Here is a 20,797-nt window from a genome sequence, read left to right as displayed (position 1 = left end):
CTCTCCCAAGCATGTACAGTTCATGGCTGAGAAGTTCACTCAGATGTCTACTACCCTTTGCTCTCCTACCCCTACTCCTGGAAGTGCCAGGAGGAGGCCTGTATGGACTTGTCAAAGCTACTGAGCAAGGTGAATAGCAAGGGCAGCTCAGGCACTGAACATCAGGGACCAGTAGTCCAGTTATTTCCCTTCCATACCACAAGTTAAACGGGGTGAATTCTGACAGAGAAACAAGAGCGCCCAGCATTAGGTTCTCTTTGGGGAAGTCTCCAGAAAGCTGAAGCTAGACAGACAATGCCCTATCTCCTCAAACAATGAAAAACAATTGCTCTTTTATGCTTGACACTTAAGATGAGGACCTTCAGGACTGTAAAGAGCTGCATTCTCCAAGAAGTAGTGTAAGTCCTTTGTCGGAATCCCAGTCTCATTTTTCAGACTCCTCTCCTACTACTGCTCCAGGGATGCTCTGCTGACTACCACTCCTTTACAGCGACTATGCTGGGATAAATAACTAAGAGGGACATTTGATCTTCACTGCCACCAGAGTAATATATCTCCTAACTGGGGAACATCTTCATAAATTCTAAACATCCTGAATAACCCAGAACAAAGGAGATGAAAGACAACTTCCTGACTTGTGCATTAGTCTAAGTTAAGATACATAATATACCACTGGGCATGCCAAACAAAAATATAGGGGGAAAGAGAAGACAGCAGTAAAGGCTGGCACGCACAATGACTTGGGGCTTTCAAAATTGGCTATATCTTAAAAATAAATATTCATATATAAAAACATTCCAACTGTGATCAGGTGAGTTGACTTGAGGTGGCAAAAGGAGTCTATGGTAGTGGCACTGCAATCCCTCTTGCTATTGCCACCGTAAGGCTTTGCCAACTTCCCAAATGTGAGATAACCAAAGGATCTTCATCCAAGTGAACAAATATGTAACTTGATTTAAGATTCCTGAGTTGTCTCATCGTCTCTTTATCAAGGAAGGTGTATGCTCCAAAAGGTCTCCTGAGTCAAATTCATTGCTTGCTTCCATTCCCCACCCCAATATTTTATTTGAAAGTTTACAAATTATACAGTCAAGTTTAAAGAATTTTACACTGAACATCCATATATCAATTACCTAAATTCTACCACTGACATTTGACTATACTTGCTTTATAACATTCATCTATCCCATTAACCATCTTATTTTTTCATGAATTTTGAAGTAAAATGCAGATATCAGCATATTTCCCCATAAACACTTCAGCATACAAATCAATCATGGAGTTCGATATTTATTTAGTTTTTGCTTCTTTTGATAAAAAATAAAAACATACATAATGAAATCCAAGTTTTAAGTATACATTTGCTGAGTTTTGACAAAATGCTTTTTAAATTTAAATTCAAACTTCTCTCCTTAGTAAAAATTGCTAGGACCCTGCTCTCAAACTTCATAACCTAATGTAATACAGGGATATGGTACAGTATTAGTTCAGAACTGCCCCTGAAGATCTTTCTTTTTTTAAAGTATTCCTGATGATCATAAAGAAGAGGTAGCTATATATAAGCCCCCCTCTAAATTTTATTTATTTGTTTATAGGGGAAGGGAGGGAGAAGGAGGGAGAGAAACTCTGATGTGTGAGAGAAACATCCATCAGTTGCCTCTCACATGCACCCCAACCGGGGACCAAAGCCAACCAACTGAGCCACACCAGTCAGGGCAAGCCTTCTCTTTCAAGCCGTGAGATCCCTAAGCACTAACATACTAGTCTTTCAAAAACTGGTCAATATCACCTAGTTTAGCATTAACAAAAGCCTGTCCTGGTGACTTTATTTTTTTAATCAGTTCTAACACCCATCTTCAAAGCTAATGGGTCAGATAAAAACTTCTAATTCATAAGAGATAGCTGACCCATAACCTCATCAGTGCATTTGAGTAAAAACATTCACTCTCTTATATGAAAAAAAGAAAAGAAAAAGAAAGTCAAAATCAATAAGGCTGTCCAGAAAAAGGGCAGTAATATCATTACTACTTTGTTAATTTCAGTTACAAAGAGTATTATTAGGAAAATAATATGTGTGGGTAAAATTACCTTCCCATTTATCACCATCAGAAACATTCTTCAGATCTAAATGTGGAATTTGGACACATGCTGCTTCTCCTTGAACTCCAACACTTTGACCTCCTAGCACTTCTGATTCAGTGTTGGCATTCAAATCACATATCTTGCTATGAGAATCCTGAATTTTAAAATAGAGAATACATTTCACAACCAGGAAGCCTTCCATACACAGCTTAAAGACAACTGGCATATATCTTTGTGTAGTCTTCTTAGCTTACTGTGCCTATACAGTCAGCTGGCTTCTCCACTCCCACCACCCCAACTATTTTCAAATATAAATTTGCACTTTTATTATATGTTTTACTGGGAGACAAAGTTTGGATCCCAAATTCAGGAAAAGTGTTTTCGTAACGAAGTTCTTGTAACCAGAAATGGCATATTAAGTGCTACTTCAACTGTATAACATTTGATAAGAATATCTGTATTTAAACCTCTTTGAAACCTATACAACCCAAGAGTTAAAAGTCAGACATAATAATCGGTAGATTAAGCCTAGCCAAATTTTTAAGAACCAGAAGAGAAAAATAATTCTTACCAGAATCAAGTGTGACAATTTATCACCGTCAAATGACAAATATTCTTTCCTAAAAATACAAATAAAGTTATTAGTCTTTTGAGAACAGGTTACTATCAATACATACTTCTTCCCTAGATCCCTCTCTTCCCAGTACAGTTCGCATTTACAATGTGAGAGAAGAATGACAACTACACACACGCCCATTCTTTAGAGCCCTATATCTGAAAATCACACACTACTGAAAAGATCCACAAAAACACTTCAGGTTAGATAAATAAAGTAACACTCACCACCCTCCCACACAAACACACACAAAACCAAGAATAACCTGAAAATAAAATCCATAATAAATAGAAACCAAAAGGATTGAATGTATAATGAAAAAGATTTTTTAAAATATTAGTTTTTAACCAAATAGCTTTATACTCCCCGGCTCTGGGATTTTTTTTTTTCTTTTAAAGATGATTTTTGAAAGGTATAGCTATGTCCTGTATTTTAAATCTGATTGTGTTCTATTACAGTCAAAACAAGTTTGCTACTTCTAAACCTCTCCTTTCTCAGAACATAATAATAACATGTAAACAGGATATTTTTTAAAATTTCTATTCACCTCATATTTCACCACAAAAACTAAACCCTATTTAAAACAACTGTGACAGCAAGCTATCATAAATGATCTCTGCCTATATGACCAGTCAACAGAGCATCTAGTATCATAGTAGGTTACCGATACACCTACTGTAGGAAGGTTCTTCACCCCAAAGACTCTGTGGCAATTTACAATGATACACAAAGGTGCAGCTTCTACCCTGCCATAACGGAATGTGCTTTCAGAAGATAGGTCATGATCCAAATACGGCGAGCCATCTCCTCATATACCAATTACCTTATTCTTGATGAGAATGAGAAACAACTAAATTCTCTAGCAACCTTAAAGGCCTTCCTTTGCTTAGAGTGGGAGCAAGTGGTGGGATGAGCTATATTCTACCCTAACAATCTAAGAGACCTAATCATCTAAATTCGAGAAACATGAGTGTTAAACATACAAACTGTAAAATCCACCTAACCAAGAAACTCTTTGGATCTAAAAACAAGTTTGCTAACCTATACACAAGTTGAAGAGGAAAGAGCTTTTTCCAAAAAGATTGGGTCCTCACTACATGGATCCTTATTGTTCTACCAAATCCAGATGTCATCATTCTGGGGATGCCTGTTAATGCTGTTAATCTTATATCTTCAGCCCATATCTCCAATACTCCCTGGGCTGGAAGAGGATCATTCCTGCCTCCTGAAAGGAAGCACAAGGAACTGCTGTAAGCAGGAAATCTGTGGACCTTCAGAGGAGAGGGGCGGTCCAGAGACATGGCTCTAAAGAATTTACTTACCCTCAGAGAATAGGTTTCCTACTCACAATTAAAAAAGACAATGGCATTAATGCCAAGTTTACCCTTGTCAAAAGGCTATTGCTATTTGGAATTTCTCAGTAAGTACAATCTAGTCTGCAACTTTTATTACTCATTTGTTTTCAGAATATCAATTATCTTTCTGAAGGAAGTTACAATACACTTCTAAGCAACATCTTAAAGAATCATAAAAAGGGTAACAAAATCCAAAACCTACATGGTTACTTAAAACAATCCTAGAAAGCTTCTGTTCAAAGGGACTCTTAAATCTATTATCTATGGAGACTACAGACAGCTGAAATATTCATTGCATCAAGGAACCCCCTTCCCATTATTGCTGGCCAGAGGTAAACAAGTACCAACTGCATAAGATGGTTATGCTAAGTTAAGTAAGTCAGACAAAAACAAAAAGAAAAAACAAAAAATGTATGATTTCACTCATGTGGAATATAAAACAAAAAACAATAAACTGACAAAACAAGTTAACACAAACTCATAGATACAGACAACAGAATGGTGGTTACCAGAGAAGGGGGGTGCGGGAGACCAAACCGGGGAAGGGGGGTCAAATACTGGTAACAAAAGAAACTAGACTTTGGTGGACACACAATAGAGAATACATATATTGAATTATAATGTTGTACACCTGAAACTTATATAATGGTATTAACTAAAGTTACCTCAATAAACTTTAATAAAAAAATAAATCAATTAAAAAAAAAAGACATCCTGGGATAGTCCAAGGAGAAAAGTAACAAAACACCCTATACATATCTGTGGAAGCAAATATGCAACAATCTTTCAGTTAGTAATCCATAGTTGCAAGACTATGATACACTGAAAGGTATATTCAGAATATCGATAAATTCCCACGCTGGCCAGGTAGCTCAGTTGGTTAGAGCATCATCCTGATACAGCAAGATGGTGTATTTGATCTCCAGTCAGAACACGTACAAGAATCAACCAATGAATGCATAAGTAAGTGGAACAACAAACTGATCCTTCTTTCCTCTCTCTCTAAAATCAATTTTTAAAAAAGGATATAAATAAATACCTACTTGTTCTACAAATCAAGTGAAAGTTTTAAGTGTCTCCAAGGCACTGTGTTCTTCCCTCTGAATGTTTTCCAAGTTATAACTAATGTCTATCTGAACCTGTACTCCTGTGAATTTAATATGCTTTATGCTTACCATTAAAACAAGAACCTTGGTTCTTTAGATTATTGAAAATATGCTATAATAGAATCATCTAAAAATTTTACCCCCAAGTTTAAGAGCTCCAAATCTCAAAATGGTTATTTAATTAGCAACAACAAGAGAAAATGCTTACCTCTCAAGACAGCCATCTTCACTATCACCATGGTCACCACATGGCTCTAATAGTATGCCTACAGACTGGCAAAAAGAACACCACTGTATTAAGGTTTCGAGTATTTGTATAACTTAAAAAAAAATTATAATATGAGGTCTCATAATACAGTGCAAATCAAATTGACAACCATCTCTTCCTTTTAACTATCTGCCCGTTTCTTAAATACTTTTGGCCTCAAGTTTGAAAAGAGGTAATTAATTTCATACCAGTAGTCTCAGTGTTTGGAAGATAAAAACACTTACTGGGACACAACCAATGAAGGCCTGCTAAACCTGAAATGAATTGATTTTATGATAAGTTTACTGATAAGACCAAGTATTTTAATGTGAACTCTAATCAGGCTACTGATTTTCAGACTGTTTCAATCCTCAAAACACAACAAATTACTGTACAATTTGTACCTATTTAAAAATTTACAGACTCATATTATCATATCAATACAAAAATCCTAAATATTTACTACAGAATCCAATAACACATAAAAATATATAACTAATTAGCAGAAGAATTATCTGATAAAAGACTGCTACTCAAAATATACAAAGAACGCTTAAAACTCAACAGAAAACCTGATTAAAAGATGGACAAAAGACCTGAAATCAGCAAAATATACAGATGGCAAATAAACATATGAAAAGATGCTGAACACCATTAAGTCATTAGGGAGTCATAAATTAAAATGAGATACCACTACACATCTATTAGAATGGCCAAAATTCAAAATACTGACACCACCAAATGCTGACAAGGATGTGGAATAACAGGTACTCTCATTCACTGCTGGTCAATGAATAAGAAACACAATTTATGCAGGCATTCAGTTCATAATAAATGTGGCATTTCAAATCAGTGAGGAAACATTCTATAAATTTATGTATTAGAAAAACTAGTTAAATATCTAAGAAAAAGGCTAAATTCATTCTTCATACCTTAATAATGATAAATTCCCAATAAGCCAAATATTTAAATGTGGGAAATGAAACCAAAGAAGTATTTAAAAAAGAAAATTAGTATATAATCTGAGATCACAAAAGGCCTTCTAACAATGACAAAATCTAAAATCTTCTTTAATTGTCAAAAAATTACCTTAGTAACAAACTGGAAATAAATATTTGCAACTGATCATAAAAATGGGGAGATGGGGTTATTTTCCTTAATAAATAAAAAGTGGCTAAAAGTCAAAAAGAAAACACAAGAACCCAATAAAAAAAATGTGCAAAGGATATGGAAAACTAAAAGTAGAAATAACTCTCAACATTTCTATAGAAATGTTAATGAAAATTACAATGTAAAGTTTCCCTTATCTGGTTGTAATTAAAAAATCTGCTATTGGTGAAGGAAAGCACCATGAAATAGGTACTCCTATAAACTGCTAATTAAGAGTGTAAATTGGTTCAATAAGAGGGCCACTTGGCAATATTCAGTAATATTATAAAATGCTTATACTTTATGACCCAAAATTATACTTCTATAAATTTAACCTAAGACAGGTTTGCATGAGGTGAAATGATGTATGTAGGAGGCCATTCACTAGAGTGGTTTTTAAGATAGGACAGTGCTTTTTATAGTTTTATTATAGTCGATATGGTAGAGAGGAAATTAATATGGATAGACAGGGATGGGAAGGTAACTTTTCTATATATCCTTTTGTAGCCTTTAAATTTTTAAATGACTATCCCTTTTCAGAAGATAAATATGTAAAAATTATATTTTAAAAATCTGTAGAATAAAAGTCAATTATCCACACATAGAGCATTTAGTCACTAAAGATGCCTTCCTTAAGAGCAGCAGTAAGCTAAGAATGGTTTTTACATTTTTTAATGTTTGGGGGAGATCAACAGAAGAATATTTTGTGACATGTACAAATTATTGGAAATTCAAATTTCAATGTCCATAAATAGTTTTGTTGGAACATAGCCATGCTGTATTGTTTACATACTTTCTTTAGCTGTTTCCATGCTATAATAGCAGTTATATAGTTGTGAAGGGCTGTTAAGGCCAACAAAGACTAAAATATTTACCATCCAACCCTTTAGGAAAAAGCTCACTGAACCCTATTCTTCTAGCCAGGCTTATGACTCCTCTGGACTCCAGTCACTTGCTCTCTAAGCTACTCGCATCATGCCACGTCACACACACTGTGTCCAACTAACATTCCCCTCTTCTGGCAACTTTTTCACTTCGCTCATCTCACTTCTATTGAACCAGCTTTAAGGCCTCATTTCAAGTTTCCAAACCACTGATCATGTACTCTGCACCCACTGCCAACTACTGACAGCTATTTTATCAATGCTCTTACCAACAGGGAACAAGTTAATGGTCAGTTTTCTGTCCTCCAGGAAATTCTACATGACAACGTCAAATATATAACCTTGCTTGAGTTGCTCACTATAAACGAGCCACCAAACTTCAGCTAGACCACTACTGATACTGAAGTATTACAGACGCACTTCTACTTGGTCTATGGTCTGTGTGATTTCTCTCCACGGAGGTTCTTAACAAAAACTTCAACCAGTTTCTTCAAACCCCAAACTCTATTTCTCTCTCCTCACCCTCTGAGAATGAGGCATTTCATTTTATAATGGTCAAAACCATCTGGAGCAAATCCCCCAAACTTCTTCACAAAATATTCTGTACCTCCCCTTCAATTAAGGATTAAACGTAGCTTTTCCTATGTAGGAACAGTCACTCAATCTGTGCCCTGAATCATCTTCCCTCTGTCCTTTACCCTGATTCCATGCAATATTCTAGTAATTACCCTGTTTTTCTCACACTTCTTCATTCTCTCCCTATTAGTGACTGATTCCCATACTCCCAACCAACATGTTCAAAACACAAAAACTCTTCCAAAACCAGTCTGCTTCATCTGTTTGCTTTTATTTTCAATGCCAAAACTTGTCCAAAAGGCATTTCACCATTAATGTCAATCTTCTTCCTTAAAATCCACTACCCTACCAAATCTCTTCTTGTTTTGCCAATAATTTCTATCACTAAATCCAATGAATTTTCTTTAATTAAATTTGTTTAAATTATTTGATCAAAAATAATAGGAACAGCCCCGGCTGGTACGGCTCAGTAAATTGAGTGCTAGCTTGCAAACCAAAGGGTCGCCAATTTGATTCCCAGTCATGGCACATGCCTGGGTTGCAGGCCAGGTGCCCAGTTGGGGGGCGTGCAAAAGGCAACCAATCTATGTTTCTCTCCTTCTCTTTATCCCTTTCTTTCCCTCTCTAAAAATAAATAAATAAAATATTTTTTTAAAAACCATTGAAAAAAAAGAGGGAGAGATGAAGCCAGAATACAAATCTCCATTGTCTGACACTCTAAAATTCCTTATACATACTACTTCTTCATGGTTTAGAATGAAAACATGCTAAAGGAAACTTCCTTATCAATTAAATATCTTATCCTAAAAAGTGTTATCAAAACTGAACTTTAAAACACACCTTAGGAAAATGTTGCTTTGGACTTCTGGCCAAAATGGAGGCCTAGGTAGACATGCTTCGCCTCCTCGCACAACCACTAGAAGGATCACAACTAATCTCAAAATAAAAACAACCAGAACTGCCAGAAAATCTAACTATATGGAAGTCTGACACCAAGGACTTAAAGGAGAAATATTCACCCAGACGGGGAAGAGGGAAAGAGACAGGGAGCGGGGGCAGAGAGGACACAGCGTGGTGGTGGTGAGGCAGCAGCGGCTTGAAGAACAGATGGTCCCACATTCACATGTGGCAGATAAAAGCCTGGAGGAACACCTAGGGAGTGATTCCAGGCCCAGGCTAGACTGCACAGCCCAGGGTTCCAGCACTGGGAAAATTAAAGTCTCATAGCTTCTGGTTGTGAAAACCAGTGGGTGTTGGTGTAGTGGAAGAAACTGCCGATCTCTCAGGAGAGTCCATTTAGAGGGTCCCCAGAATCCTAAACATATACAAACCCACCCACTCTGGGAAACACCACCAGAGCAACAGTTAGAGGGGCACCAGATGCACACAGGAAGTAGGTGAAGTGACTGGAAAAAGGGAGAGGGCAGAGGCAAGTGGCATTGTTCCCTATGACCCCTCCCCCACATACAGCGCCACAAAGCTGTGAAACAGGTTGCCCCACCCTGCTGAATACCTAAGGCTCCACCCCTCACAACATAACACCAATATAGGGAGTCAAAGTAGCTCTACCTAATACACAGAAACAAACACAGGGAGGCTGCCAAATTGAGGAGGCAAAGAAATATGGCCCAAGTGAAACAACAGATCAAAACTCCAGAAAAAGAACTAAGTGAAACAGAGATAGCCAACCTACCAGATGCAGAGTTCAAAACACTGGCAATAAGGATGCTGAGAGAACACATTGAGTACGGCAAGTGCATAAGGGAAGAAATGAAGGCTACATTAAGTGAAATAAAGAAAAATCCACAGGGAACTAATAATGCAGGGAAGGAAGCCGGGGTTCAAATCAATGAACTGGAACATGAATAAGAAATAAACAGTCAACCAGAACAGAATGAAGAAACAGGAATTCATAAAAATGAGGAGAGAATAAGAAAATCTCTGGGACATCTCCAAAAGTGCCAACATCCAAATCATAGGGATGCCAGAAGGAAAAGAGAAAGAAGAAGAAACTGAAAACTTATTTGAAAAAATAATAAAAGAAAACTTACCTAATTTGGAGAAGGCAATAAGACATACAAGTCCAGGAAGCACAGAAAGTCCCAAAGAAGCTAGACCCAAAAAGGACCATACCAAGACACATCATAATTAAAATGCCAAAGGTTCAAGATAAAGAGAGAATCTTAAAAGCAGCAAGAGAAAAGCAGAGTTACCTACAAAGGAATGCCCAGAAGACTATCGGCTGATTTCTCAAAAGAAACTTTGCAGGCAAGAAGGGACTGACAAGAAGTATTCAATGTGATGAAAAGCAAGGACCTACAACCAAGATTACTCTATCCAGCAAAGCTATCATTTAGAATGGAAGGACAGATAAAGTGCTTCCCAGACAAGGCAGAGCTAAAGGAGTTCATAATCACCAAGCCCTTATTATATGAAATGTCAAAGGGACTTATTTAAGAAAAAGATCAAAACTATGAACAGTAAAATGACAAACCCAACTACCAACAAATGAATCTGAAGAACAAAAACAAAAACTAACCAAGTGAACAGCCAGAACAGTATCAGAATCATAGATATGGAGATCATACTAGCAGGAAGAGGGAAGGGGGAGAATGGGGGGAAAGGTACAGGGATTAAGAAGCATAACTGGTAGGTACAAAATAGACAAGGGAATGTTTAGTATAGGAAATGGAGAAACAAAAGAACTTACATGCATGACTCATGGACATGAACTAAGAGGGGTAATTGTTGGAGGGAAGGGGGGGTACCAGGCAGAGGGTGGCAAAGGGGGGAAAAAAACTGGGACTACTGTAATAGCATAATCAGTAAAATATACTTTTAAAAAAAAATGTTGCTTTGTACATTTATTGAAATTACGTTAAAAACAATGTTACTACTAATTGTGACGGTGAAAATAATTTATTTTTAAAATAATATTCATGAATTTTCTATTACGAAAAGGTTCTACATTCTTCAGAGAAAGTCTGGGAAATAAAGAAAAACTTAAAGAACAAAATTCAACCATAATACCTCCCAACCACCTCAGCTAATATTATCATTTGTTTCTTCCCAGAAAATATTTTAAAGTAAGGCATTTTATACCTACTTCTCTACCCAATAATGGTCTCTGACCTGTAATGAGAAAATGTATATTCTCAGGACTTAGAATCAAGACAAATATGTGTGTTAGCAAAGATGGTGAACTATGAAGCACTCAGTTTTTGTTTGTTTGTTTTTAATAATTTATTTATTTGTTTATTTATTTTTAGAGGGGGGGAGGAGGAAGAGAGGGAGAGAAACATCACTGTGTGGTTGCCTTCTCACTCGCGCCCCCTACTGGGGACCTGAGTGCAACCTAGTCCTGTGCCCTGACTGGGAATCGAATCAGCGACACTTGGTTCGCAAGCCCAGGCTCAATCCACTGAGCCACAGCGGCCAGGGCCTGAAGCACTCAGTTTTATGTCTAGCACACCTGACAGATTTTTTTAAGTCTTTGCATTTCTTACCTGGTTATCTTCTTCATCCTCAAATACAAAATCTTGCTGCATAACTTCACTGTCCAAATTAGTGCTAGCCACAGGTTCTGAAGAGTCTCTGTTTCTTTCACTGGCATTAATAATATCATCAGCAATATCAACCCTAGTAATTAAGACAGAAAAACAGATCAGACCAGATGTTGAATATGTAATGCCTTTTAAAAATATATCAATTATCTGAAACTTGTACTTATTAAAGAAAATGTGTCCTTGTCATAAAAATTGAAACTTTCTTTATCCTGCCAAGTTCTATTATTAAATGCACTGTTTTACTTCTGTCTCTCTATGGCTTGTTATAAGGAATCTACCTTATTATCCCTTTTGAAAATTTTCAAAAGCAAATGAGTGGCTTTACAAATAATTTATGTGCCAAAATAATAATAATAATTTCCCTTAAAAAATGCATACCCTCAATCATAATAATGACATCTTTATTTGATTAAAATACAAATCACTAGACACCATATAGCATCCAACACCTTATCAAATACAACAGGAATAGCTTCCTACTGCAGATTTCCCAGCTTACATAATTTGGAACATGCAAAACACTGCATGTTTTTGTTTACAAAAGCAATACCACTACTGAGAGAACATGAGTAGTAAAAATAAGAATATTGTCCGAGCATGGGCATAGGTTTTCAGGAACTCTAGCTAAACAAGGGCAAACTCCAAGGAATCTGCTTATACCATACTCCTTCGAAACATTCTCCCACTTTTTCCAACTTTTATATACTGCTTTTTTTCCTTCATATTCAGTCCAAATACTCCTTATAGATCCAGTTCTATCAGTTCTAATCATGTCTTGAAGGCACACAAACCAGGGCCATTGCATAGAGCTGCACAGGCTGGTGATGCCACCCATGCAAACTACATGACACACCTGCAGTTGTACAATATGGTGTTCCTAAAATAAACATATTCCAACCAGTGGCTCTCATATCCAGTAATTTTTTGTTTCACTTCATACTTAATAGCTATTCTAGTGTACTAAACATATCCAGCCTTTTAAAAATATATACCTAAAAAAAAAATCTCTCTATGCAATCATCTATTTTTTTACCTACTTATGAATCCTCCAAATTTAGGTACATCTTTCTCATCTGTCCCCAGAATAAAAACTGATAAATAAGAACTATGAAATCATTGCATGTAGTCTTGGAGGAAGGCACCTATATATATCCTAATGTGTACAGCTGAGGTAAGAGGAAATACAATGAGGCTCTCATTCATTTGAAGGTCACAAGTCATATTAAGACTGGAGTATCATCACATCACACAGTATACAGTTTCTTTAAACTTACGCAAATTCAACTATTAACAGCTACCCTAAAAAAAGCATGTAGGGAGGCCAGAGGCTGGTGGCAGGGAATAACAATTTAAATAGCAAAGGATGATTCTGCTCACCACTCCATTCAATGATCACATGCACCAGGAGTGATGTCGATCTCCTGTCCCTGTAACCTATCTGTCTAGATCTCTACTTGTCTCTCCTAGCGTGACCATCTGTTAGTCTGTAAAGGTAAGCTAACTACTTTATCTGGTGTTCCAGGACTTAATGAACAATTTATGAGATTTTCAATGTTACGAAAGTATTTATAATTTATGTACAAGTACAAAAAAAGTTACTTTACACGCTGACTTTCAGAATCCTCAAGTAAGATGAGACCTCATTAAGTAAAAATGTTGTTTTTTTTAAGATAACAAAACAACTTTGTAACTCTTAATAATAACAGAAAAACGTTTTAAAAGTTTCTTACTGGTTATCAGATCGTTCCCCGTCACAATTAATACTTCCTGCTTCGTTATTACACACCAGACTTTGTTGTTGTAGATTCTTAAGATCGTGATCTATGCTGCTCTTCAGATCAAAAAGGTGCTGTTCCACAGCTGCTCTAATTGTTCTTTCTAAAATGCTACCAAATAGAATGCATTTTAGTGAGAAGCAGTCACCCTAATTGAGTGTTAGATCACATAAACACAAATGTTAAAACCTATGACTAGTAAAACAAATTAATACAGTATTTAAATGGGTAAGCTAAAGTGCAAAAAGAAATACATAAAAGGAACACACAACACTGGATTAAATTTTAAAATGAAATTTGCCCAAATAGGTATTATACAAATCAACCATAACGTCACCATTACTACTGAGGTGGGAAGGACCGATTGTGCTAATAATTCGTCCTCCCTACTGTATAGACAGCCACTTAAAGACTTTTCAAAGCTATGTTTATAAAGCAAAGTAATTTACCAACACTCAGATAAATAAAAGGAACAAACTATAAAGGTATTTTTTATACAAAGTCTCCTTCTTGAAGAAAATAATAGAAAGTTCTGATAGTTTTCAATCTTCAGAAGGTCAAAAATTTTTTAAAGACACTAAAGAAAGTTCATCTTTATTTTGTATACAGTATTAGTGCAATGCATGCCTTCATTTGTTTCTACTGCAGTACATAAAATACTAACCAGTTTCACTGTTATGTACAATCCTTCCTCTAAAGTACAATACATGATTTTCATTTCTACAATATAGCAATATTTTTTTAAAATTCTAAATTGGGGGGAGCAATGGGGAAAGAAAACTGGACAACTGTAATAAAAAAATTTTTTTTTTAATTTAAAAAAAATTTTAATTGTCTTCTATAAGTATACTACTTACTCCGCAGAGGCTGGTAAGATGCTGGTGGGAGATATATGGGCACTGTAAACCAAAGAAAGAAATCAGCTATAAAATTCTTAAATATTAAATGACAACAAAATGTGCTGAAAACTGCCACATTTGCACCACCTTAACATAACCAGAGAGCATGTAGTAAGTTTATTATGTTCATATCTAGCAGAGTATGATAAAACACATTCTGCGCGCGTGTGTGCATTTAGCCAACTACTTCGTCTGATGCCCACTTGGAGAAATACTGTCCTATCCCAAGTCTTAAGAGGAAAAAACTGACTCCTGGCCCAACAAAACACCCCATCTAGGATATATGATAAGACTCAATGCTGGCCCTACACTCCTTGCCAGAAGTAGTAGCATATACTAACACTCAGGGGATGTTCTCAAGCTACAAAAAGGCAAAATGGATGCTAAAATTCAGACTACCTCATTCTCTGTGCCAGTAACAGACTTTTCTTAGCAAATTTTGCCCCACATTTTCTACTGATACTTACAAAACTATATATAATAGCCTAATTTTGCCAGTTATCAAAAGTGCAACTTAAAATCCACAATGAGATGTGGATGCCACTGAAACTAAAATTTAAATTTAAAATGTTGGTGAGGATGTGAAACAACTAGAACTTTCATATTGTCCCAGTGAGAATGTAAAATGTCCCAATCACTGTGGAAACCAGTTTGGCCAGTTTTTCTAAAACCTACCAAATGACCCGTCAATTGTACTCTTGAGTATTTACTCAAGAGAAATGAAAGCACAAGTCCATAGGAAAGCTTCCACAAGCACAGCAGCTTTATTCGTAACAGCAAAAAACAAATCAACCCTCATCTGTGGAATATCCCTGCAATGGAACAGAGTCAGCACTTTTCAAAGTGAAAATTATACTTCCAATAAATTTGACTTTTGGAGAAAAAAATCAGTAACAGGAAAAACCTTTAGTGGAGAAAGAAGAGATATTGATGTTAAGAGCTACTGGGCTGTTGTCAGTGTTTAAATCTGGTTCCATGGGCATTTGCTTTATATTAACTTGTTATTCTTCCAGGGGAATTTTCTCACCTTTTTTTTTTTAATCAGAGTAGATTATCAGTAAGATGATAGTAAATAAATGGACACAGAACACTTAACAAAGAATCACATAAAAAAAAAAAATCAACATTGTCAATACATTTGTCTTACACCCATTTTTGTAGGTATAATTTATTTCCCAATTTTAAAAAATGGATTCCTGGGTCCCTCCCCAAACCTCTGAGATACGGCCTAAGAGTCTACATTTTTAACAAGCACCAGTGATGTTTCTTATCCATATTAATAAGTTTTAGAAACAATGGCTGAGATCAGTATCTAGCCTCCAAAAACACAAAACTTTAATGAGATTTTCCAGTTACCAAAGGAGCCTAAAAAGGCAAAAATTCTGAGGGTTTTAAATTGGAGGGGTAGACAGAGGAATTAATGTTTCTGTTTCTGTTTCCTACACCTTTTAAATGACACTGGAATTAAATTACACAGGGTGGTGCAAAAAAATGTATCCACACTTTAATACCTGGTAAGTAATTTGATGAATTTTTTTTGTTTTAGATTTAACCGTTGAGAAATAATGGCTGAAACCAAATTAAGTTCTGAACAAAGAAAGTTTACTGTGAAGTGCTACTGGAAGTATGCAAACGCGGGAGAAGTGCAAAGACAGGACCGATGGTGTGGTGCGGCTTATCCGTGCGTGGGTTCACCGGCCCTTTCTTTCTTGCAGGTACTGTAATTGGTGCCACTTACTCGAATTTACTGCAGGAATCAGCCATGCCATTTACGATATTCACAAAGATTTTCATGATGAGGACCTTTATTTCCAACAAGGTGGAGCACCTGCACAGTACCATCGTGATTAAGGGCCTATCTTAATGAGAAACTGCCAAACAGATGGACCAGGCGAAGAGGTCCTGTAGATTACCCTGCGCATCCACCAGACCTCACACCACTAGATTTTTTCCTTTGGGGATTTCTCAAGAATAACGTTTATGCTAAAAAACCTGAAACCATTGATGAATTACAAGTAGCACTGAAAGAGAATGTGCCCAAATATCAAATGAAATGATTCTTGATGTTTGTGATTCTGTTGCTTCGCATTGCCAGCAATATCTAGACCAGAATGGTCATCAGTTTGAAAACAGGCACTAAGTATAAAAAAGTACATTTATGTAGTTTATTGTAAATGTTGAAAGGGAACTGTATGCTAATAAATACAGACTTTATAATCATTAAAATTGTGGATACATTTTTTTCCAACACCCTGTATATTTGAGTAGTGACCACCAAACTAGATTATTAATGTAACAGTAAGATTCTTTAGCCCTGAAGACTATGGTAAGACAATCAAATAAACAGCTCCTTTCAATAAAAACCTTCTCCCCACCCCGAAAAGCCATAATAAAAAATCAATTAAATAGATCTTGTACTCAATGAGTCAGAATGTCACCCATGAGGTTACAAAGTTAACTGTCTAACTTTGTTCTCTGAACTTCTGAAAGACAAAGGACTGATCAAATCATAGATTTCAGATTTCAAAGAATTCTTTATTTTCAAACTTTAGCCATGTTCTGTGGGTAAAGAACACTTATGTACAAACCAGGGCTAGCCTACACGTATGTATGGATGGCTATAAAAAAGATTTATCAATATAGTTATGCATCTGCAGCAGCAGTAAAATAGCATATAAGGATGTGAGTTCTGATTAATAAAAAACACAAGAAAAAAAATTACTGATAAATTTAAGGTCAAATTACTTAGGTACCACAGAAAGATGCCATTAAGACCACCAAAAATGCTGTTTTAACTAAACCCCCAGACAAGAAAATCAGACTAAAAGGACAAAACAATAAATCACATGGGTAATACATATTTTAAAGTCTCAGTCAAATGTAACATTAAAGATTAGTCATTCTCTGACCTTTTTCTCCCCTCTGCTGTTAACTCTATTTTTAAATCTGCCTACAATCACATAAGCTTCTTGAGAACATAAAATCAATCTTGCAGTCATTTCTTCCAAATATAAATTTTCATAATTCAAATACAATTAGGATAGGGAACTACTTGCAAATATTTAATGTTACAAAAAATACAGTACTGCAGCTCTATTTCAATTAAATCTAATAAGGATCACTTTACCTGTGCAAAAGAGCTTGCAAGCCATTCTGAATACAGTGGCATCTCCCAACAAAATGATCAAGTAAAGAGACTTCAAACACTATAAGGGATGGTGACAGGCTTACAAAAACTGCTGAGCAATTATCAGAGCTGCAGCCTGAACAAAAGCAGGCTGCAACCTGAGGTCACTACTATTAAGAAGGGACCCAATCAACAGTCCACAAATTTCTTTCCAAGTACTGTGCAATTTTGCAGGAGGTGGGAAAAGAAGGACTATTTTTAAATCTGGCTAGAACGCCTATAAAATTATTTAAGTCTAACCCAATGTAAAGCAAATAAACCAATCTCTTTTATTTCATTAGTCATATTATTATTACCAGGGATATAAATTATGCAAATATGAAATTGCTAAAACAGATGCATAACTATCGTCCACTTATCCACTTTCAGAAAAATGTTAATCGTTAATTTTTCAAATCTTAAATTAGGAAGATTTCTAGATAATTCATGCCAGAATCACATCAAATACTACCATTAAAAAAAAACTATGGTTTCAAAAACTATATAGTACAAAACAAAAACAAAAATTGCATGACTTTCAAGTCAAAAGCAAAATCCCTTTCTTCACTTTCCCCATAACCTTGGGAGTATCCTATACCTATGTCAAGAGTAAACTGAAAGAGTTCTACCAAAAAGTTAGTTAATAAGTTATAACAATCATAAGTCTTTAAAATATAAAATGCTTCATTTATAGGGCCAGGCTAAGGAGGGACAGAACTCTATTAATATCTATTATGCTCTGGTGCTTTAAAAAATTTTTTACTTCCTGGCTGCTGTGGCTCAGTGGATTGAGTGAGCGTCAGCCTGCAAGCCAAGTGTCCCTGGTTCGATTTCCAGTCAGCGCACATGACTAGGTTGCACGTCAGGTCCCCAGTTGGGGGCGCGTGAGAGGCAACCACACATTGATGTTTCTCTCCCTCTCTTTCTCCTTTCCCCTCTCTCTTAAAAAAAAAAACAGGTAAATAAAATAAAATAAAAATAAATCAGTAAAATCTCTTTAAAAAAAATTTTTTTACTTGCCCTGGCTAGTGTGACTCAGTGGATTGAGCACTGGCATGAAAACCAATGTCACCAGTTCGATTCCTAGTCAGGGCATATGCCTGGGTTGCAGGCCAGGTCCCCAGTTGGGGGCGCACGAGAGGCAGTCACACATAGATGTTTCTCTCCCTCTCTTTCTCTCTCTCTTCCCCTCTCTCTAAAAAATAAATTTAAAAAATATATATTTTTAAAATATAAAACGTTCTTATATCCCAAAGCATAAATTCTACTTCTTCCCAGCCAACATTTCTGATACTGCCACCGAAGTACTTCTTCCTCTTTACACTCTTAAGTGAAACCTCGCTACTGAAAATGTGAATTGAAAAAAATATGTCAACTGAAATATTCCTCAAAGAACCTAATTTCATGGATGGAAGAAAAGGAAAAAGTTACTGTAGTAGTCCTCCCTTATCCATGGGGAACAGTCTAAGACCTCCAGTGGATACCTGAAGCTGCAGATAGTACCAAACCCTTTATATTCTGGGTTGGCCAAAATGTTCATTTAGTTTTTTCCATAAAATAAGAGACACATTTTTCATTTTCACCAACAACTATTGATTTGGATATTTTGAGTATGTCAGCTATCTCTTGCTATTGCCTTCTAGTGGGTAGAGGCCAGGGGTGCTGCTAAACATCTTCCAATGCATAAGACAGCCCACAGCAAAGAATTATTTGGTCAAAATGTCAATATTACCAAGAACATTTGCACACCACTTTTGACAAGTTTGATCAGTCACAGCACCTTCTCCATACACTGCATGTCTTTTTTTGTGCTTCAGCTGTGTTTTTACCTTTCTTGAAATAATAAAGCATAATCTCCCAAAAATGTTGTGGATCTTCTTCCATCTTCAATATTAAAACGGCTGCACAAAAATTCACCAATTTTGATGTTTTTTAAAAATGCACACTGATATGACAGCTGTCACAATAAAATCTAACAAAACTGTTTCAAATGAAATTAAAGACAACTAAGCACTACTAGAGCCATCTTACGAAAAAAAATAAACAAACATTTTGGCCAACCCAATGCCATGTTTTTCCTGTAAATACTTCCCTATCACAACGTTTAACTTATAAATTAGGCAGAGTAAGAGATGACAACCAGCCACAGCTGGTGTGGCTCAGTGGACTGAGAGTGGGGTGTGAACCAATGGTCGGTTTGATTTCCAATCAGGGCACATGCCTGGGTTGCAGGCTGGGTCCCCAGCTAGAGGCACACGAGGCAACAACACACTAGTATTTCTCTCCCTCTCTTTCTTCCTCCCTACCCCTCTCTCTAAAAATAAATAAAACCTTTTTTTAAGAAAGTAATTCAGGGGTGCAGTTTTTTTTAAAAAAAGATGACAACAAAAACTAATAATAAAATGGAACAATTATAACAATATATTGTAGTAAAAGTGATGGTGGTCTCTCAAAATACTTTATTGTACTGTACTCACCTCTCTTCTTGTGATAATGTAAGATGATAAAATGCATATGTGATGAGATGAAGTGAGATGAATGACATAGGCATTGTGATGTTGTATTGGGCTACTACTGACCTTCTGAAGATATGTCAAGAGAAGGACCATCTGCTATTTTCAGACGACAGTGATTATGGGTAACTGAAACCATGGAAAGTGACACTGCAGATAAGGGGGTACTACTGTACTACATTTCTTATGCCCCTGTAGTCAGCTAAAGGAACATTTCCTCAACAATAAGGCATCCACAGAAAGAAGTTAAAATCAATCTCAAAACTGAACTGAGAGCTCTTCCTCAATCGCTACACCCTTTTCTGCATCACACTTAAATCTGAACCAGCAGAACCAATGAACTCACAAAACTGAAGCCCTAGCATCAACAGACTAAAAAGAGAATATCGAATTTTTCATTATTTCTAAATTCCAAGTTTAGTAAAGCATTAAAAGCACAACTTTAAATGAAACTTATAATGCCAATTACTTTTTTTTTTTTGATGTGTGGTTCTGTAAGCATGAACATATATTAATATCATCTAAGCCTAAAGCTAAAATAAATCTTTCCAATACAGCCTACGAAAAAGATTATGAAGCACAGGAGGAAAAGTTAGGAACTCTTTCAGAATTCTTCCATGTCTTTAAATTTCGTAAAGGTAAAGAATCCCCTTAAATCTGTATATTTAAATAGCAAAGTTAAATTACAGATAAATACGTGGATATAAAGCAAAATTTTTTCATCTGAAGACACAGACACTTCAGAAACAATCTTGAGATTTCCATGGACTTCATGGATAAGACTGAGGCTCAGAAGCAATTAAAATTCCTGCTTTTTATGTACCCATACCCTAAACCTCATTATTTTTCCAAACGGAACTCAG

The 20,797-nt window shown here is 36.0% G+C and overlaps 1 protein-coding gene across 4 annotated transcripts in view; it reads right to left on the bottom strand.

Annotated features, from left to right (window-relative positions):
- The window catches only part of FAM13B (family with sequence similarity 13 member B), a 67,849-nt gene that overhangs the window by 15,300 nt on the left and 31,752 nt on the right, over positions 1 to 20,797 (bottom strand). For all 4 annotated transcript variants that reach the window (XM_090288273.1, XM_090288275.1, XM_090288274.1 and 1 more), the window contains 6 exons: positions 14,214 to 14,255; positions 13,312 to 13,467; positions 11,522 to 11,654; positions 5,368 to 5,432; positions 2,654 to 2,702; positions 2,089 to 2,236 (listed from right to left, as the gene is read on the bottom strand). In XM_090288273.1, the coding sequence (XP_090144399.1) occupies positions 2,089 to 2,236; positions 2,654 to 2,702; positions 5,368 to 5,432; positions 11,522 to 11,654; positions 13,312 to 13,467; positions 14,214 to 14,255 (593 nt within the window). The remainder of the gene's footprint in view (positions 1 to 2,088; positions 2,237 to 2,653; positions 2,703 to 5,367; positions 5,433 to 11,521; positions 11,655 to 13,311; positions 13,468 to 14,213; positions 14,256 to 20,797) is intronic.

This window comes from Furipterus horrens, unplaced genomic scaffold (genome assembly GCF_987537825.1).
Source record: "Furipterus horrens unplaced genomic scaffold, mFurHor1.1.pri manual_scaffold_10, whole genome shotgun sequence".
NCBI lineage: Eukaryota > Metazoa > Chordata > Mammalia > Chiroptera > Furipteridae > Furipterus > Furipterus horrens.
Note: the sequence above shows the minus strand (reverse complement) of the source record. Positions and strands in the feature narration are given on the sequence as shown.